This window comes from Castor canadensis, chromosome 17 (assembly GCF_047511655.1).
Source record: "Castor canadensis chromosome 17, mCasCan1.hap1v2, whole genome shotgun sequence".
NCBI classification, from domain to species: Eukaryota; Metazoa; Chordata; class Mammalia; order Rodentia; family Castoridae; genus Castor; species Castor canadensis.
In genome coordinates, this window is record NC_133402.1 from 57,715,357 (window position 1) to 57,738,392 (window position 23,036).

The 23,036-nt window shown below is 35.1% G+C and overlaps 1 protein-coding gene across 2 annotated transcripts in view; it reads right to left on the reverse strand.

The window, feature by feature from the left end:
* Positions 1-23,036, reverse strand: part of Stag1 (STAG1 cohesin complex component) — a 369,238-nt gene that overhangs the window by 253,076 nt on the left and 93,126 nt on the right. For both annotated transcript variants that reach the window (XM_074059901.1, XM_074059900.1), the window contains exon 2: positions 7,140-7,242. In XM_074059901.1, coding sequence (XP_073916002.1) covers positions 7,140-7,168 — 29 coding nt within the window. In that variant the 5' untranslated portion in view covers positions 7,169-7,242. The remainder of the gene's footprint in view (positions 1-7,139; positions 7,243-23,036) is intronic.

The following is a 23,036-nucleotide window of genomic DNA, read 5'->3' on the forward strand; positions in this document are numbered from 1 at the left end:
CCTGGTTGCATTTAGGAGCTCAAGGAGACACAAAGGATTACTAACAGAAGGACCAACAGAAATCTGATAAAGTCTAATATGCTTTCCCACCAAGATCTGAATTGTTTTTAAAATGAACCTTGACAAAAATAAAACATGCTCTTTGTGATCATCTGATCTTTTTCTCTGAGATCAGAATTCTGGGTAAGCAGCTTAGATAACTACTTGATACTAATCAAGAAATTCATAGTATTTATACTTAAAATACATCTCATTCCTGAGTTCCTTTTTCATAAAGTAGCTTTCATTTCTGTTATTGCCATTTTAATGAATATGAGTGTCAGTAGACACTCAGTACTTAAAATCCTTGATCTCTAGCATTTGTTCACATGAATTGGACTGCTGCTCGCTCTAGCTCTTCTACGGGATCTTCTAAATTTCAGTGGAGTAAATTTTGCTGTGAAACAGTAAACAGTACAGTTGATAATGATGTGAAGCATGAAGCTATAATTACTATCAAACACAATGGAACAGTTCATCCTTAATAGTAGTAACTGCTATCTACTGCTCTTAGGAAGCTGGAAATAGGGAAAACTTCTTTGAAAATGAAATATCTTTTACATAAATGTCTAACATATAAAATTATAAACCTGTTGCATTCCCTCTATTAAAGAAAAAAAATTACTAACTTCCATGTTTGACATGCTTCCTTCAAAGTCACCTCAAATTTACCAAGTAACTCATTTAAAACTGAGGACAATTCTGACTTACTTCTTTATGGCTTCCTATTCATAGAAATATCATTAATTAACTGATTTCTTAAAGTTATTGCATTGGTGTGTTTAAATAATTAAAAAATTTTATTATCATCACAATTGTCCAGTCTATTACCCAAAGTCACAGATTGTATCATTCTTCCTCTTGTGCCTCCTGTTAACACAAGTCCTCATGAGTATAATATCTCATTTTTCAATGATTACTACCATGGTCACTCTTTCCCAAAATAATCCCAATATATTGCCCATGTCCAAGTATTCTACAAACTACCGCTAAAAACACTCACACATCAAGTTGTACTCCTGTTTGCAAATCTTCAAAGATAATTTAGTGTTTAAAGCCGTAAACAAATATTTTAAATATCCAGATGTCAGCAAACTTTTTCTTAAAGGACCATACTGTAAGTATCTTAGGCATGTAGGTCTTAAGGTCTCTATAACTACCACTCAAGTCTGGTGCAACAGCATAAATGCAGACATAGACAATATGTAAATGAATGGACATGGTGAGGTTCCAATAACATTATTTACAAAAACAGGCATGTGAGTCACTAACATCAATGTGTCCACTCTTGATCTAGTCACTCTTATCTCTATTAAAGACTAAGCAGACTATGTTTAGCATATACTGTTTGTCAGTTTTTATGTATTAACTAGAAAACGTTTGCACAAAAAGTCTAAGAAACATTATTGTCCCAATTTTAGAAGAAATGACCTGATAAACTTGTCCACAGTCACAGACCTAGTTAGCAGGAGAGCCCAGTTACATCTCAACTTCAGTTACATCTGAACCTGAATTCTCTCTTTCCATGTCAGGACACCTGAATCCAAATTTGTTTTATATTTATCTTAAATGTGGGCAAAACTCACTGATCCTTGTGATACTTACAGAAGTCTCTAGGCAACTACAGGAACGAGCTGGTTCCAACATATAAAAAGTGACTCATTAGTGAAATTAATTTATGCTTTAACAATATAGTTTAGTGATGAAAGAAACTAGAAAAGTATGATATTTTTAATAATTCTGCAAACTGCAATCGTTTATCAACAAATAGTACACACCCACTGGTACATGTATGTTTATTCATTAGAATGTATAAATTTTTTATTTCAAGCAATGGAAAAGATACAACAATACAAGTAAAAGCTATACTTCACCTCACCTTAACTCTGAATATGAATCTTCAGAATACCACTGTTAAAAGCTTTGTCTTGCCATAAATATTTAGGCTTTTGCATATGTGTGTGCACCTTTCACACATAAACAAAACACATACATTTAATTTTTAAAGTTTTATGGGGATGGAAAATTTCCATACTAATAAATGGATTCCTGAATGGTACACCGTAACACATACAGAATTTATTTAACTACTTCCCTATCCATGAATACTGAAGATGGCTCCAGTTCTGCTCTGTTACAAAAAAATATGAAATGACTATTTGCACATAAATCACATCATGAGTATCTCTCTAGGATAGACACAATAGAAATGCTAGGTCAGTAGTACTAAATTCAAACACTGACCAGTTGCTCTTTAAAAACTGTACATTCACATTTATAACACACTGGACATAAATTCAGAGAACATAAACTCAGATCAAATCTTACAAAAATGATTTTGCTCCCTAATAGTCTCAGAATTCTATGTACCTCTCTTCATCTCTATTAAAACCACTTTAGTTCAAGTTATCATCTCTGGCCTAGATACTGCAAAATCCTCCTCCTAATAGGTCTTCTTTCTAGGGCTGACCCTTTTCAATCAAATCACTATACTATACTCAGTTGTTTTTTAATTTTATATATCATAATGTATCTCTCCCTTGCTCAAAACCTCAGTCCCTTCCCACTGCTCCTAGGTTTTCCCCAACCCCCACCCTGAGACAGGGCCAGTCCAGGATGGCCTCAAACTCACAATTCTCCTGCCTCAGTTCCCCCAAGTGCTGGGACTACAAGCATGAACTACTATACCCAGAGAAAATATAATTCTTAACATAAGTTAGCAGGTCCCAGTATGATATAGCTTTCTCCTTGCTCGAGATACATCTCATCTCACTGTCCATTCCCATGACGAAAAAAAAAATGTGTGTTGGGGGAGGGGTCTTTATTTCAGTGCCTCAAATACACAGGGTTCCTCCTATCTCAGTGTCTTTGCACATGCCATTTTCTCAGTCTGGAACTAATACTTAGCTCTCTTCTTTTCCCAAACTCATCTGGGACTTCAGTCCTCACTTCAACACTATTTCTTAGAAAAGTAGATTAAATAAAAATGCATGAAAATTCTCATAACGCCCCCAACTTTTCCTTCATAGCACAAAGTTTAGAACTATATAATTGTGATTATTTGGCTAATGTCTGTCTTTATAAGCTTTATGGCAACAAGGAATGAGTCTGTTCTACATGCTCTATCAATCTAGAATATAGCATGCTTACAAGATACAAGTATGTGTTAACTGATATTTTGACAATGTTTAACAGTGAACACTATTAAGGTGACAAATACATCAGTACTTAAAATATCTAAGTAAGCCAAGAAACTAATATAGTTAAATCAGTAAAGTAGCCTTTCTAATGTCTAAATTTAAAAATCGTAAGTGGAATGACAATTAAAAACTAGTTCAGGACATTTTTTTGTTTTGGGGAAAACCTTTGAAGTCAACTTCTAATCACTTTTAAAAAGGTGGAAGCTGAAGTTTCTTTTCCTCCACAGTTAAGATAGGTGCTGTGTTTTGAGTGAGTGTCCTCCAAAAGCTTATGTAAGGCTGTTTTGCCAGCCTGTGCTACTTGGAGGTGCTGGAACTTTTTTAAGAAGTGGAGCCTAAGGGAGGAATTTAGGCCACTGGGATTGTGCCTGTAAAAGGGATACTGGGACATAGGTCCCCTTCTATCTCTTAGCTTCCCAGCTACCATGAAGTAAGCAGCTTCCTCCTTCACTTGCTGGCACCAGAGTACACTACCTAGCCACAGGCTCGAAAACAACTGGCCCAATAAACTAGACTGAAACCTAAAAAACGGAGAACCAAAATAAACCTTTACCCTTTTTTAAGTTCATATATCTCAGCCAACTGTTACAACAATGGAAAGCTGACTAACAGAGACTTGAGAAGTTGGGTTACTGGTGTGACTACACCTGATGATATGGTTCAGAAGCCCTCGGAACTGGTTTGCAGGAAGGACATGTTTGGGGAGATGGGATTGAAAAAGCTAGAACACTGAACAGCTTGCCAAGCAGTTTCACTGTGAGGACCCAGATGACCATAATGCTGACAGAAATGCAGACAGAAAAGGTTAGACTCATGGGCTTACAGGTCAAAGTAAGGATTCTCTTGGGAACTGGACTAGAGGACAATATTGTTACACCATAACAAAGAATTTGTCTCCCTTTTTTGTCCATGTGCTGAGACTATCTAGAAAGGCTGAGCTTAACGGTAATAACAAACCAGGTTATCTGGAGGAACAAAGCCCTTAGGAAGCAGTACAGGTATTGCTGGCTAGCTTTAGTCAAATTTACAGTAATAGTCACATGAGCAAACATACAGAGTGAAAAGATTTGAAAATTTCACAGCTTAGCAAGAAAAGCAGTACAGGCAAAACGATGCTAAGTGGGATGTGGTTGAAGTTGCTGTCCATTAAAAACAAGGCAAGGGCTTTGCACCGGGGGCAATAAAAAAACAATGGGAAAGATGTTTCTAGGGCTTCTCAGGAATTAAGACCCCACACATCACAGGCTCAATGGTATCAAAGTGTAAACTCTTTCCAAAGACTTTTACTTGGGAAGAGAATCCCTTCCTCAGGGCAGGGGGTGAATAACTTTCATTTCAGAAGACAACTCCAGGGCACCCTGCTTGCACATGGTCAGGTAAGGAATTGTTTCCCTGTTATTTTTCCCTTATGTTTAGTCATCAAGATGCTGAGAGGGGGGAACAGCAATGGATTGAGCATGTGAATGATGCACTGGTGGCATCATTCACATGATGCTTCTGTGGGCATGTGGGAGATGCTGGGTATGGGGTCATGGAGGTTCCATAAAGATTTTAAAGAAGTCTGACAGGCTAGGTAGTGTGTGGCAGGTTCAAAGTCCCTGCAATCAGCCACTGACAAAGACAATGATCGAAGCTTTGAGAGTGAAACTGAAGCTGCAACAGACTCCCCCAGGAAGTTAGACACCAGGAACGTGGAATGCTACTAAAGGAAGCTAAGCCAGTCTAAGAGATTGGCCCTGCAGGTTACAACCAGCAGCTTGAGGGTAGTACTACCCATGCTCTTTGGAACTCATATTACGACATCTTATGCTGGAGATTCCAGACACAGAGCTGTATGATTTGTTTTCCTACTGGGTTTTGGTCTCACTTCGGTCTAATTCCTCCTTAACATTTTCCTATTCCTCTCTTGGAAAATGGAAATGTTTATCCTGTGCCACTATATCTTGGAATTAAGTTTATATTTGACCTTTACAAGGGCTCATGGCTGAGTTTACCTTGAATCTCAGAGCAGACTCTGGATTTGGGGACTTTTGAGCAATGCCAGACCAGGGAAGCCTTTAGAGACACTGGAGAAAGACTAAAGGCATTTTGCATTATGACATGGACATGAGTCTTTGGGGGTTTGAAGCAGAATGCTATTGTTCTGGTAAGTGTTCCCGAAAAGCCTATGTGTTAAAGTATTGGTCACCTATGGTGATACTGAAAGGGATGGAACCTTTAATAGGTGGGGCTAATAGGGAGGAAGTTAGGTCAGCAGAGACATGCCACTAAAGGGGATATTGGTACTCTAGCCCCTTCCACTCTCTCTTTGGTCCCTGGCCATTATGAGGTGAGCCTCCTTGGTCATGTGTTTTCACCCCCATAATCTGATCTAATATCCATAGATACACTGCAGATTTATAATTTTGTGAAAAAAATTCATTTATAAAATATAATATGACATTAAACACTATTGATACCTCTTTAAATAAAAACACAATTTAAATACAGCCTCTTTGATATTTTATCAGTTATTAATATGAAGACTTGCCTAATACCTAGTAATGAGCTATAAGCAGACCATACAAAAGTAAGACATCAAAGTACTAAGTTTGGGAAGTAGGTCAGAAACAGTAAGAGGGAGCATTATACTAAGTATGGTGCTAGTACAAAACATACAGAAATGTAGGAACATAGAAGGATACCCTACCCTAATTTTGAGGATTCAGAGGAGCTTTGCCAGAAGCAGGATACCTTAACTAAGACACAAATAGATAATGAGTTGGATAGGTAAGGCAGGAGTACATAGCACTAAGAGGAAAAACAAGAAAATATTACATGGGGACCTCCAAACTCAGTATCACATTCAAGTTAAGGAGTATAGAGAATTGAAGTAAGTAGGTAGAAAAGACTTAAATTCTATCTCCTATATTTGAGAGAAAGTCTTAAGAAGGGAATGTATTAATGGTATTCCAAATAGGTAAAGAATTGTGGAAAATTCTGTGTCTTAGAACTTAAAAAGAAAGCCAGAAGATCAATCAGAAGGCTATCTGTTGGAAAAGAGGTAAGGAAATTAACTGAGGCAGTAATAAAAGAAACAATTGCTTAAACTGCTGATCACTGTTATTATAGCTAAACCATCATTACCATATAGGATCAAAGGATGCAGAACCCTAATTTGTATCTTGATGTAAAGGACATAAGGAATGTTATCTACTATTACCATAACCACATTTCCCAGTCATTCCAAAATAAATTCCAATTCCAAGTCTGTACTACAAATCCAACAAATGTAGTAAAATGCCACCAAAACTACCAACTATTATTCTATTAAGGTTCTTCTAGAAATCAGAATGGCTGTTGTCAACAATCTAATCTCTCAGGGGAGAATCTTAATGAAGGAGATGAAGAAGAGCAGGGAGAGTATAGGGGGGAAAAAAAGAGTACAACAGGAAGTCAACAAGCTTATTCTTGTAAATTGCCAGACTGGTATTTGAGACTTCTCAAACAATACAGTCACTATCACAATTTGTACAGCACAAAGTGGCCATACCAGTATTGTAAATATACGAGTATAGCTCTGATCCAATAACACTTTTTTTTTTTTTTGGCAGTAATGGGGTTTGAACTCAGGGCCTCACCCTTGACAAGTGGGTGCTTTACTGCTTGAGCCACTCCGCCAGCCCCCGACAAAACTTTATTGACAAAAGTAGACAGCATGCTAGAGTTGGTTCATCAGTCATAATCTCCTAGCCCCTGATATAGGACATTAATGTGTATTTTGTTCAATATTAGAGAACATACTGACGTTCCAATAGCAAGGGCCATGAATGGATATGGTAATTAATTATGCACCCCATAAAAATATATATATTATACCCAATTTTTCTTTAAAAGAAGAAAGAAAATGACAATACTTACTGTAACACCGGTAACTCTGAAGTGATCATTTCTGGACAGGCTGTTCCACAATGTACCAATTTCTGTATAATTCAAAACTTTTAAAATAATCTCAAAGGCAATCCTGTTAATTAAAAAAAAAAAGAAAATTATTTTAAAATAAATGAACATGCCAGAATACATGAACTACAATCAATTTGCACTACCAAGGATCACACTATTTGATATTTACCCAAGTAATTTGAAAACTTATGTCCACACAAAAACCTGCACAAGGATGCTTACTGTATCTTTATTCATAATTGCCTAATCTTAGAAGCAACCCAGATTTCCTTCAGTAGTACATGAAGGGATAAACAAGCGTTGGTACATTCAGATACTAATTGGTTTTAAAAAGAAATGAGTTATCAAGCCATGAAATAACACGGAGAAACCTTAAACGGAGATTACTCCAACTATTAACATTTCAAAAATAAAGGGGAGGGGAGGGAAAAAGAAGTATAGCCCACTCACAGGAAAAGAGAAAGAAATCATCTCTAATAAAGTCCAGACATTGCTTATGACAACAGGATTTCCAGAGGGAAAAACAAAAAAAGAGTATTTGAAGACACAATAACAGAAATATCCTAATTAAAGACAGAAATCTAACCATTCAGAAATGTCAATGACCTCAAAATAAGAAAAACTCAAGAGAATCACTTAGAGACATGCTATAATCAAACTGACAAGGAAACAGACTCTTGAAAAATACAAAAAGAACAAATTCTTCATATAAGGAATCCTGAATAAGGGTAACAGCCCATTTCTGATCATAAACTATGAAGTCTGAAAGAAAAATTGTCAAACAAGAAATCTGTATCAATTATAGAATGCACATGTACTAAAATTATCCCTCAATGGATAAATTTAGATATTCTTAGAAGAGTTGAAGGAGTTTCTAATTATGAATGCTATAGAAAAGGCTAACAAGAATGCTTCATACAAAATGGAACCACAGTAGTAAATAATTTGAAGTCATAAGAAGAATAAAGAGCCAGGTGTGGTGGCTCATGCCACTAACTCCAATACTTGGGAAGCTTAGGCAAGAGGATCAAGTGTTTGAGGCCAGCCTGAGCTACAGAGAGGATTTTATGAAAGCCTGGGCTACAAAGCAAGACTCTGTCAAAAAAAGAAAAGAAAAGAAAGAGAGAGAGAGAGAGAGAAAACCATAAAAATAAAACTAAGATAATTTATATATATATATATATATATATATATATAGGTAAAAGTAAATAAGCAGGTAAATATTAAAGTAAGAATTACTGTATTTTTTGTTTGTTGCTCCTATTTACGTTTCTTATATGACTTTCAAGACAAATACATGAGAGAGTAATTTTATAGGGACAAAGAGAGCTAAGCTGCTACCAATTTTATCTAGACTGGTTAAAATTTAAGATAGATTTTAATTGTGATCATTAACCTTAATGATACTAAGTACTAAGATAATAAGTACTAAGAAAATAACTAAAAATTTTTATATAAAAGGAAAATGATACATTAGAAGAAAAAATAAAACAAAGGTAGTACTAGAGCAATTAAAAAACTAGAACATATAAAACACAGAAAACAAGTAAGGGATATATATCAAGTAGTCGAGTTAGCAATCACTTTTCTTGTAAATGCATTTAACTTATCCTTTGAGAGTAAAACAATTACTTTTTAAATGATATAACTATATTCTATCTATAAGAGACCCATGTTAGATTCTAGTAGGTTAAAAGAATGAAGATAAGAAAAGATATTCAATGCAGATAGTAAACAAAAGAGAGCTGAAATGACTATATTACCATCAGACAAAATTTAAAACAAAAGTTTTTATAAGACATAAAGGACACTATGTATCAGGAGAAGGTCAATTCATTCGGAAAATATGAGATTTATAAAGATGTACATATTAAATAGCAGTGGCCCAAAAATCTGAAACATGCATTCAAAGAACTGAAAATAGAACCAGACAGTACTACAATAATACAGGAGACCGCCCCCCTTCGTCTACAGGGGATAAATTCTAAGACAACTCCCTCCAACTGATGTCTGAAAACTACAGATAGTAACACTTTATCTCTTATGTTGCATTCTTTATGTGTTTTTCTTTCCTTATTAAGTCAAAAACTTGTACTTTTCACTTAAAGGAAGCATTTTTTTGGACTATCTCTTGACATATCCAAATTGCCTGGGTCTATTCTTTTACTTGGAACTATTAATAAAGTAAAATAAGATTACATGAAAACAAGCAATGAGATACCATGACAGCCGCTCTGATATCAAGACAATAAAACTATTAAAAGTGACTAGAGCAGGCAGATATTCACACTGTACACAGGGATGATTGATATGATTGATATCAAGACAATACAACTATTAAAAGTGACTAGAGCAGGCGGATATTCACACTGTACACAGGGATGATTTATATCCCAAGCACAATGATGAGGGATTTCATTATGCTGTTCGCAATGACATGCAGTTTAAAACTTATGAGTTATTTATTTCTGGAATTTTCCATTTAATATTTTCACACCATTGTTGACCATGAGTAACTGGAAACCACAGAAAGTGAAACTGTAGATAAGGAAAGACTATAATAATTGGACAGTTTTTTGTGCATCACCTTTGATAAAATATAGGACATCTGTACAGAAGAGCAACAACAACAACAACAAAAAGGACTTGAGTAACGGTATAAACCAACTAGACCTAACACATATTTCACATGCCAACCAACAACAGAATGCACATTCTTCTCAAGTGTACATAGAACACTATCCAGGATAGAAGATATGTTAGGCCACAAAATGACTATCAATAAATTTTAAAGCACTGAAATCATAAGTTGTCTTCTCTCATCATGATGGAATAAAGTCAGAAAACAACAACTAAAGGAAAACTGGGAAATTCATAAATATATGGAATAAAACATACATTTTAATAACTCATGAATCAAAGAAGAAATAACAGAAACACACAATAATCAAAAACTTATAGGAAAAGCAGTTATCATAAGAAAATAGAGCTATAAATAGCTATGATTTTTTTTATCTCAAATCAGTGACCTAACTATGTACTTCAGGCAATGAGAAAAAGAGAAAATTAAACCAAAAAGCAGTAAATAGAAGGACATAACAAATAACTAGAGCAGAAATAAACAGAGACCAAAAAATGCAATCAATGAAACCAAAAGTTGGGATTTTTACTGTAAATATCAAATTGACAAATCTTTAAAGAGTAGCTATGCAAAAAAAAAAAAAAAGTTGCAAATAACTAAAACCAGAAAGTAAAATAAGACTACTACTGACCTTACAGAATTGAAAATATCATAGAAAATCTGGAGATTCAATTAGTTATCAAAAACTCTCCACAAAGAAAAGTCAGAGACCAAATGGTTTCACTGATGAATTACAACAAACAATTTTTAACAAAATTATCACCAATCTTCTCAAAATCTTCGAAAAAACAGCCAAGGAAAGACCATTTCCTAACTCATTCTATGAAGCTAACATTTTCATAAACCAAAATTATAAAAGACATTTTAATAAAACTACAAAGCAGTTTCTCTAATGAAGATGTAAGTCAAAATCCTCAATGAAACACTAGCACATCAAAATATACAATGATTATATATGACCAAGTGGGGTTTATCCCAGGTGTGCAAGCCTGACTCAATATTCAAAAGCAATTAATGTACTCTATCAAATCAATAGCTAAAGAAGAAAAATCACAATATAATATTGGTAAATACAGGAAAAGCGCTTGCCAAAATCCAACATTCATTCATAATAAAAACAGGAAGAGAAGGAAACATTTTCAGCTCAATAAAGAACATCCCCAATCCAGGAGTGGTGGTTCATGTCTACAATTCCAGCACTTGAGAGGAGGAGGCGGGAGGATATAGAGTTTGAGGTCAGCCTAAGCTATATATCAAGACCTCTCTCTCACAACAAAAAACCCCAAAACAGTATGGCTAAAATCACACTAAATGACTAATGATGACAATTTAAGCTATCCCACTAAGATCAGGAAGAATACTAGGATGTTCTTCTCAGCATTCCTTTTTATCAAGATACTGTAAATTTTGGCTAATAAACAAGAAAAAGAAATTTAAAAACTGTGAAAGAATAAAACTGTTTGCAGATGCCACAACAGTCTATGTGAAAAATCCAAAAGAAGTAACTTAAGGAAACAAAACAACTCCTAGAACTAGAAGGTGATTATAGAGGAAAAAAAAAATAAGAAACTGATTATAGCAAGACTGCAAACTACAAGACTAATATGTAAAGTCAACCACTTTCCTATATACAACAATGAACTGATGGAATTTGAAATTAAAAGCACAATACCACTTATATTAACATTCAAAAACAAAGAAATACTTAGGTGCAAATATAATATGCACAAAATCTAGAAGGAAAACAATGGAACTCTGATGAAGGAAACCAAGAAAGAATTAAAGAACTATTCCATGTTTGTGGGTAGAAAAGTTCACTTATCACCAAGATATCAGTTCCACCCAGGAACAGTGATGAATGCCTATAATCCCAGTACTTGGAAGGCTGAGGCAGGAAGATCACCTGTCCAAGGCCAATTTGGGTTACACAGTGAGCCCATCTCAAAAAAGCCATTAGAGGGTGGTGTTTCTGGGGACCAAATCCAGAACCTATGCTACACAACTTCAAACTTACTAAAATGCTACAGTAACCATGACTACAGCCAAAGAATAGACAAATATGTCAACTGAACACTAAAGAGGTCTGAAATACACCCACACAGGTATAGTTGTGAGACTGCTGGCATATATTAAGTATATATAGGGTCTTCTTCCTCGTTTCCAACACAAGAATTTTTATGATCCTTAGAATCTCTGGAGAGATGAGTATCTTTTTTTGTGTGTGTTACTGAGATGACTAGTGACTGAAAGCCCAGTATTGAAAGTTTCTGCAGAGAAATCAAGCATGGGACTATGAAGTTGGAACTTACAACCCCACTCCCGTGTACAAGAAGCAGAGGGCTAAAAATGGAGCCCTTAATTACTAATAGCCAATTATTTAAGCAATTATGCCTATTTAATAAAGCTTCAATTTAAAAAACCCTACAAAACGGGATTCATAGATTCTGGATTTATGAGCACATCCAGGTGCCCAGAAGGCAACATGTTCCCTCTCCACAGAGACAGAAGCCCCCGAGCTCAGGACCTTTACACCACCTTGCTCTATATGCTTCTTCACCCCACTGTTCACTTCATCCTTTTCTATTTTTTTATTTTGTTCCTTTTTTGCAGCACTGGGGATTAAACCCAATGCCTTGTACATGCTAGGCAAGTGATTTATTACTGAATTACATTCCTAGCCCCTAGCCTTTTATACTAATCCATTTACTGTTACTATAATTTTTAAAAAGCTGAGGCTGGGAACTTTATAAAAATGTTTATTTAGCTTGCAGTTCTGGAACTTCAAGAGTATTGTACCGACATCTGCTCAGCTTTGCTTAAGGACTCATGGCAGATGGCATCATAGTAGTGGGAGCACATAAGAGAGGAAGAGATCATCACAGCAAGGGAGAGAACAGTCTTGCTTCTTTTTTTTATTTTTTTGGCAGTAGTGGGATTTGAACTCAGGGCTTCATGTTTACTATGCAGGTGCTCTACCACTTAAGCCCTGTAACAATGTTCTCTCAGGAGAATAGCTAGGAATTCTCCAAGAACTACTTAATACCTCCCAAGAGCAGAACTTGCAATAAACTCCCACTAGGTGCCGCCCATAGAGGTCCCAACACCTCAACATTACAACAGAAGACCAAGTCTCCAACACATGAACCCTTGGAAGACACACTTGAATGTATGCAATTCAGAACACCTGTGTAATATCCTTTATTAAAAACCAAGTAAACGTTAGTATAGTGCTTTCCCAAGTTCTAGGACACATTATAGGAAATTATCAAGGCTAAAGAGGAGGTCATGTTTTCCCTCAATTCGAGCAAAATCAGACAAAAAGCGCAGGTAACCTGGGAACATATTATTTGCAACTGGCATCTGAAACAGCGTGGTGGAAAGAAGTAGTCTTGAGGGACTAAGTTCTTAACCTGAACTGTCTGAACTAACTCAAGGTAATTCCAAAATTGATTAAATTGTAAAATACCCATTGGTATCTGCACAGAACTACAGATTTCTTGGTGTGGAAAACCCACACATCTGGTAGCAGAAGTACTGTGAGAACAGAAATAGTTTTCTAACATTCAAATGATCTTTGGCCAAAGGAGCAGAGGGAATATACAACGGAGAAAACATCATCTTTTCAACAAATGATGCTGAACAACTGAACATCTACATATTAAAAAAATCTGGACACAAGACTTTACATGCTCAACAAAAATTAACTTAAAAATGATCAAAAGCCAGGTAATGATGACACATGTCTATAATCCCAGCACTTGGAAAGCTGAGGTAGGAGGACTGAGAGTCCAAGATCAGTCAGATAGCCTATGCCAGTGTTTTCTACACAGCAAAAGCCCTACATATGAAATATGTATAAAATTTTATTTTCTACATAAAAATGTATTTTCATAGAAAATGAAAAACTATAAAATTCTTAAAGATAAAATACAGGAGAAAATTTAGAATACCTTGGGTTGGTAATGACTTTTTAGACAAAACAAAGCACAAACCATGAAATACATAATTGATAAACTGGACATTATTAAAATTAAATGGTTCTGCTCCAGGAAAGATATTGTCAAGAAAATGAAAAGGCAGGGGGGGAAAATCTGCATGTACCATTTATGATAAAGAACTGTTATCTAAAATATACTAAGTCCTCATAAGACTAAACAATAAGGACATAAACTTGTTTAAAAATGTGTAAGGGGCTGGGGGTGGTGGAGAATTCAGTGGTAGAGTGCTTGTCTAGCATGTGTGAGGCCCTGGGTTAGGTCCCAGCACAATGAATTCATTAATGAATTAATTAAACATAACAGATACCTCACCAAAGAAGATACACAGATGGCAACTAGGCGTTATGAGAAGATGTTCTACACAATAGGTCATTAGGAAATACTAGGTTAACACAGTGAGATACCACCATTCCTTTACTAGAAGGCCCAAAATCCAAAACATTACCACCACCGAATAACATGGAACAACAGGAACTCTTTTTCACTGCTAGCAAAAATGCAGAATTTTTTTGAAGACAGTTCAGCAGTTTCTTACAAAATAAACACATTTTTGCCATACAGACTAACAACTGTTCTTGGCATTTACTCAAAGGAGTTGAAAACATACATCCACACAAAAACCTACAAAACCTTTTTTTTTTTTTGGTGGAGGTAAGGAGTAATGGACTTTGAACTTAGGGCATCATGCATGGTAGACAGATGCTTTACCACTTGAGCCATTCCTCCAGCCCCACAATCTTTGTGCTAGCTTTATATCTAATTGTCAAAACTTGGAATCAAGTAAGACATTCTTTAGTTGGTGAATGGATAAACTGGCATATGCAATATTATTCAACAATGAAAGGAAATGAACTATCCAGCCTTTAAAAGACATAGGAGGAACCTTAAATGAGTATTACTAAAAGAGAAACACAAATCTGAAACAGAACCAATCTGTATAATTCCAAGTACATGGCATTCTGGAAATGGCAAACTATGGAAACAAAATATTGGGGGGCAGGGGGGAGGGTAAGGAGTGTGTGAGAGATGACCAGGCAGACCACAGAGGATTTTAAGAGCAGAAATATTCTGAATGATGCTGTAATGCTGGATATACTACAATACATTTGTCAAAACCTATAAAATGTGCATCATCAAGAGTGAACCCTAATGTAATCTGTGGACTCAGAGTGCCACTTTCATAACGGTATTGAAAGTGGGAGAAACTAGGTGGGAAGTAAGAGGGTGTAAAAGAAATCTACCTAAATTTTGCTCAATTTTTCTGTGAGCTTGAAAGTAGTCATTTAAAAAAAAAAAAATGAGAGTCAGATGTGGTGGTATATACCTCAAACCCAGAATGTGGTAGGCCGAGTCAGGACTATCAAAGTTCCAGGCCAGTCTGAGCAATACAGTAAGACCTGGTCTCAAAAATAAACAAAGAAACAAAAGTAGTAAATAATTTATCAGCTAACTGAAGTATCTTCACAGAGGCTAACTAAGTTATGTCCTGATATCTTAACATTTCTTTTTCCTAGGCAATTTAATGGTCTCATGGATTTAAATGTTTGTAAGAATTCATGTGCACAGAGGCACATTTACGAAAACATGGAATACCCTCATCTGCTTGTCATGAACCATACTACAAATGAAAAGAGTAGGGAAAAAGATGCAGAATATAACTTCTAGCCTGATCATCTCACAGCTTGTTTCATAAATAGTTTATATAACCAAAAATAAGGGTTTAAAGGGCACAGTTTATTTCCAATTGTGTGAAGTTTTATTTTTTAATTACTAGGTCCTATTCATTAACTGTGGAATTCACTATCAAGGTAAAGACTAATGAGATATTAGTAATTTATCATTTTAAAAATTTTAACAAGCAGTTTTAAAGAATGTCTTAATATATGCACACACGCATACACAAGCAGCAAAAATAAGGGTTTAAAAGACACAGTTTATTTCTAATTGCACAGTTTTATTCTTGAATTACTAGGTCCTATACATTAATTATGGAATTCACTATCAAGGTAAAGACAAATATAATATTAGTAATTTATCATTTATAAATCTTAACTGAGCTGTTTTAAAGAATCTCTTAATATATGCACATACACACAAGCAGGTAGCAGCAGTAGGGTACAACAAAATTTACTAAGCAAATCAATGATTATAATGACTGATATTTTTGTAAAACTGCCCTTTTATTTCAACAGTTTCTACAAGTGCTTATCTATGTGAAAATGATACATTATTTTTAATAGAATTATGATTCTGTTGCCTATGTTTATGATATCATATGTAGGATATTAAAAGAAAAATTTTGTCTAAGACAACATACAAAAATATACTAAGTCCTCTGTAGCATAAAGGTGTAAATATGATTCAATGAAAGAAACAAAGTTTCAACCACTTTCCAGTAAAATTTAGCCTATAAATGAGACAGATTTTGGCGCTCTTTTAGTAAACAGAATGCCAAAATAGAATTTGATCGTCCAAGTTACATAAGCACTTCACAGTAAAAGATGGCCTATACATGCAAACAACATTAAAACATAAGAAAATAAGTAGCAGTAAATCTTTTCAAAACATTAATCTAGAACCTCTCAAATATTAATCAGACAAAAGGACACTTTTAAGCCAAACCTTATCATGTGCTCACTGGGACAGTGATTAAGTTCAATGGCTAACAGTTAACAGCAGACTGAATCATTATCCTGTTATACTAATGATTTATTGTAAAAGACTACTCTTTAAAAATCCTGGAAATACAAACCTTAAAATCAAAAAGAATTATAGTAGAGTGATTTAAGAGTTTCTACAGCCAAAATGAGCTATTATAGCAAATATGCTAGCTTACAGCTGTATAACTCACTGTGTCTCAGTATTCTCTTCTGTCAAATAGGAATAATAAAAGAAACGATACTTCATATAGTTGTTGTGGGAAGCAACTGAAAGAATGCTAGGAACACTAATGATGCTAATTCTGAGCTACAGGAGAAAAAAGTGAATAAAAACAGAAAAAAAAAAGTAAGTTCTTTGAAGGTGAGTATTGTTCTCCTTTTTCTTTAATGCTAGTCATACTTCCTGAGACCTAATATATGTTTTCTGAGTTAATAATATATGTGACTAAGGGCTGGGAGCATGGCTCAAGTGGTAAAGTCCACAGTCCTCAGTTCAAACCCCAGTATTGCCAAGAAAATAAAGTGCTGATTAACAGAGAAGAGCAAATCAAAAACCACAACTTCAGTTAGAATAGCTACCATAAAAAAACCCAGAAGAAAACAAGTGCTGGTGAGAATGTAGAAAAAAAGGGAAATATGGTGGCACTGTAAATTAAAACAGCCATTATGGAAAGTATGGAGGCTCCCCCTAAAATTAAAAAAAAAATTAAACAAGAACTGTCATACAACCCAGCAATCTATCAGGTATATAACCAAAGAAAAGGAAATCAGTACGTCTAAGAGACATCTGCACTCTTTTAATTAACCTAAGAGTCCATAAACAGATAATCTGATAATAAAAATGTAGACTATATACACAATACACAGTAAGGTGACTATAGTTACCAATAAAGTATTACATATTTCAAAATACCTAGGAGAGCATTTTGAATGCTTTCATCACAAAGAACTGTTTAAGGTGATGAATATGCTAATTACAATGATGATCGTAACACTTTGTATAAATGCATCAAAAGATCATATTATGCCCCATAAAATGTATGTGCTTAGCAAGAGTACACAAAATTAACCATGAAGAGAATTCCTATAGTTAGCAAAATAACCAAATTTAGCAGCTTTTTCTTTGAAGTAAAAAGACTAAAAACAGATGAGATGCATTCCCAGTAACTGATTCATTAAAGCAGTTAACTCTCAAAGCTAAGGTAGGGGGTTGCACAGGGTTAAGAACTGAGACAATGAGTATGATACATCAAACTGAAGAAGAAAATAATTTGGAAAGCCAATCACAAGCCACCTTTATATATAATGTACAGTCCTGCAATATAAATGAATGCCCCTGGACTACAGAAAAATGAAAGCAAAAAATAAGACATGCCCAAACAGCACTGAAATTTTTCTTTATTTACCAATATTTTCCAAAGCTTTACACATTAGTCTGTGAAAATGCATCTCCGTAACAGTCATACTCAACTTCTTTTCCAAAATTTTACCTACATATCATCTTTCCTACAAATACTTTAGCCACATTTTCCATTACATTTGGCACATTCATAACTTTGCCTTCTTAAACTTTATCACCAAAATAATGGCACCAAGAACCTAACACTTTCCTAGAAGCTCAAACATCACTGCTCCTTTCCAATTAATCTGCTCTTAACAATTCCAAAACACTTATTATTTCCCTAACAAAACCAGTTCTCTCCTGCTTCTGAATCTGTAGACACTCTGCATCACCCCCGACACCACACTGCCTAGAATCTAGGCTGCATTAAGTCTCACACTTACAAAGTTTCATACCACCTTGTGCATACATTCTGTAACATTTTCCCACTATTTTTGTACATAAGCATAGGTATTTTTATTTTATAAATAGTATTACAAATTTCATTCAATTCCTTACTTTTCTCATTCTACTGCTTTGTATTAATTTTAATTTTTAGAGTACTCTGAGATTACTGAGATTACTAACAATTTCTCATGTAGTTTTAGTGATCATTTTTGTTTCTCAATCTTCAGTAGAGTGCATGAACCTTTAGGAAAAAATACCTTCTCTTTTTATTCCAAAAATTTAAAGTACTAGTACTCAACACCCTGAAAGGAAGCTTAATAATTAGAAAATATAAAAATAAATGACATAAACTGGGGATGTAGCTCAGCCATGGAACATTTGTCTTACATGAAAGAGCCCCTGGGTTTGATCTCCAGGAACCCACACACAAAGACATACCATGTGAATAGTATGTAACACTAATAAAAGGAAAATAAATATCTAATTCATTAGTAAGTTTGCTTTCATGGTACTGTGAATGATTTCTTCTCATTATTTCTTTTCTTTTTTTTTTTAATCTCAGGGCCTCATGCTTGCTAGGCAGGCACTCTTTCACTTAAGCCACTACACTAGTATTTTTCATGATTTCTAAGTAGTTAAATGACTAAAATATAATTTATCTCTTAGTTAAATACTCTCTTTTTCTGGAAACATATAAAAAATGTTACAGCTACCCCACCACCACCAAAAAAATAAAGTTAAGAGTATGGCAAGCTTCACTCCTGGTTCTAGTCTGGAGGATACTTTCTATTTGCCATATAGTAAAAGTTGGGTTTAGGAATTCAACAAGAGCAGCTAGACCATTTGAAAAAGGTAGAAAAGCTTCTAAAAGCATCAACTGGACAGATCTAAACTAGAGATTTGATGAGCAATTAAAATTCAAAGTAGGATACAAACTACTAAATCTAACAAACAGGAAGAACATTATAAATGAGAAGTGGAAACAAGAGAAAAGGATCTGACCTGAACTACAAGAGCAAGATGAAAGCAGCTTGGAAAAACAGAAGTTCAAGGACTGCAGGAATGTAATATTAGGATATGTGACAGAATCTAGACATTCACAGCTCTATAATTAATCCAACTTAACCAAAAACTACAACTTAACCAAAAACTAAGATAGCAGTATAGATTTCTTATATTTTTTAATATGAAATTTAAGTTTAAACTTAAAATATAAACCCTACCAAAACTATATTAAGTGCTATGCTCTTTAAATCACACAACTATCTGTTATAAATGGGACTGTTATAAGTTTAAAGAGCACGAAAAATGTCATCAGCCTTTGAAATAGGTAACAAGTTAACGTCACCCAAAAAAGTTAACTTATACTAAAACACCCTACACTACATATGTGAGAGAATGCTTCTAAATAAAAAAACTGACAGACCTATTTTTCAAGATTATAATACTTCATGTTTCTATGAGCTTTAATGGAAATATATACATACATACATATATGTATATATAATTGCTCCCCACAGCAATTTTATACATATATATACACATATATATGTATATAAAATCCTTTTAGATATTTTACTAACAGATCTACCTACTCATGCAAATTAAAAATTATCTGACAACTAACAGTTTCATTAAGAAAAGGCTACCATCAGCATAGTGACAGTACATAGGAAACAACAAAATTATTTCAAATATACCCTCTGGCTAAAGCTAATAAAAAAAGAAATTCAAAAAACTACAACTTCAAATAAAATGTACTTTAAAAAAAAAGCCTTAACAAAATAATTAAGTCTGTAGAGCACCATGGTTTTCATATTATTGTTTCAAAAGTACATAAACCACCACCACCATCTTACTATCCTACGAAAAATTCTAAAATGTGGGCTGGGGATATACATCAGTGGTAGAATGCCTGCCTACCAACATACAAGGCTCTGGGCTCAATTCCCAGCACCACCAATATAAACAGATAAATGGACAGACAGACAGACATACATGATAGATATATAAATATATATCATTTAACAAAAACAAATGATTTTTTAACTTTTAATTAATAAAAATTTATAGAAATTTCTCCTACGAATACTTCAAGCTTAACTCCCTTTCCACATAATCAGTACCTTCATCTTCAACTAACTCCATTATTATAAATTTGCAAAACAAGTTCTGTAATACTAAGTCTTCTTCTGAAGCAACGTAATAAACCTCTCTCAGTGCACCATGTATGTTTGCATCTTCTGAACTGGAGATAAATATGTAGTCTCCAGCGGCAATCTAAAATAGTTTTCTCTATGCTTTGTCTTACAGGGGAAGGGAGGACTTGCAGGAATACTCATTAAAAACCAACATCATCTTTTCTTGGCCCCCTCCATCCTGTATTGCCCCACTGATATTTAAAACCTACTAAATGCCAAGTAAACAACAGACAATAATGACATCCAAAAATATTCATCTTGTGGAGTGGCTCAAGTGGTAGAGAGCCTGTCTAGCAGTGAGAGGCCCTGAATTAAAACCCAAGCACTGCCAAAAAGAAACAAACAAAAATACTTACATTATTGTGACTGCTCTTAGGGGAATTTATAATTCACTAAAAGAGAAAAGAATAGAGTCTGTAATTGGTAAACTAAGTGTCTTAAGCGAAGAATATATACCTATTAAGTTTGATGAAGAAGGGCTAGAGATGTAGCTCAGTGGCAGAGCACTTGCCTAGCAGGCAAAAGGGTCTCGGTTCAGTCCCTGGCACACCAAAAAAAAAAAAAAGAAAGAAAGAAATTGTTGCCAAGTATGGTGACACATGCTGTAGTATCACAATTTGGAAGACTAAGGCAGGGAGGAAAACAAGTTTGAGGCCAGCCTACGCTACATAGTGAATTTCAGGCTAACTTAGGCTACAAGAGAACCTGTTAAAAAGAAAAAACAAAATCTGACAAAGGAGTGAAAGAAGTCTAGCAGGACATGGTTAGGTATACCTGTAATTCCAGCACTCAGGGGGCCAGGCTGGGAGGCCCAGCCTCTACAAAACAGTAAAAATTTTAAAAGATGGAGAAGAAAAAGAAAAAAAAAAAAACGGTCTAGTTAAATGGCACACACCTGTAATCCTAGCACTTGGGAGGCAGAGATCAGGAGGCTCACAATTCAAGTCCACCCCAGGCAACAAAATTCCATCTCAACCAATAAATTAGGCATGGTGGCCCATGCCAGTCATCCCAAATACAAGGGAAGCTAAATAGGAGGACCACAGACCAGGAACAAAGCAAGGCCTCATCTCAAAATTAATCAATACAAAAAGGACTGGTGGAGTAATTCAAGTAGTAGTGCTCCTACATAGCAAGCTGATGCTCTGAGTTCAACTATCTCAAATAAAAGGTCCAAGATAGACAAAAAAATATAAATTTCATCACATTTAGTAAATGTTGTTTGTTTTGCGTTGCTTTTGAGACAGGGTTTCGCTATGTAGCCCAGACTGGCCTCCTGAGTGCTAGGATTACAAATTCGCACCACCCTGTCCCGCAAAGGAAGTTTTGTTGTTGTTGGGGAGGAGGGGTTTTACTTTCTTCCTTTCTTTTCCTTCCTTCCTTCTCTTTCCTCCCTCCCTCCCTCCCTTTCCTCTCTTTTTTGAGATACCGAGGTTTGAATGCAGGGATTCACACTTGCAAGGCAGTCATGCTACCATCTGAATCAGGCCCTCAGCCCTTTTGGCTGTTATATTTCAGAAAGAGTCTCAAATTTTTGTTCAGGGTCAGCCTCAGACTACTATCCTGCTACCTATGTCTCAAACATACCTGCAACCAGAGGCACACACCACAATGCCCAACTTACTGGTTAAGATGGGATCTTGTAACTGTTCTGCTGGGTCTGGCCTCAAACCACAGTCCTCCCAGTCTCCACCTCCCAGAGAGCTAGGATTAGAGGCATGCACTATCCATGCCTATTCCAGGAAGTTATTTTATAAGCCGGGCATGGTGGTGGCACCAGTGGTGGCATGCCTGTAATACCACCAGATACTCAGTAGGTAGATACAGGGAACCTCAAGTTCACAGTTAGCCTGGGCAAAGTTAGTGACATCCTATCTCAAAAACAAATACAAATACAAAAACAAAAGAACCAGGGCTGTGGCTCAAGCACTTGAACTCGGGTACAATCCCAGTACCACAAAAAAAAAAAAAAAAAATCTACCTAAATTATAATGAATTCTAACATACAGAATAGGAGAACTGTCTTAAGAGTCTATACAGATATAAATGAGTGATTGAATGAAAAAAATAAGTGGAGAAAGGAAAGCTCTTTCTTACAGTAGAATAAATGTAGAAGAAATGGCAGAAATAGGAAAATCATCACTGGATATACAAGACAGTGATTTTTTTTTTCAGAAAAAAGGCATAGATACTAAAAATGATAGCCAAATGTATAAGAAACATCCACATAGCAGCAAAGTTATCTATCTCTCCATAAGATACTAATTAACTAGGAAAGAGAAAATAGTAATGTTCCAAGGAAGAAACCCAGCAGATTTTTTAACCAAGGGATTACAGTTAATACTACTAATAATACAGACATAACAAAGATGTCTCCTAGTAAGATATAGATGGGCACAATTTCTTATTCTTGCCAGAAGCATACAACCTGAATGTCACCTGAGTACAATCAGATACACCTAAACTGAGAACAATCTACAAAATAACTGGCCAGAATTCTTCCAATGTGTCAAGGTCATGAAGACTTAAAAATGCTTAAGAATGGTCTGAAAGTGTGGCTCAACTG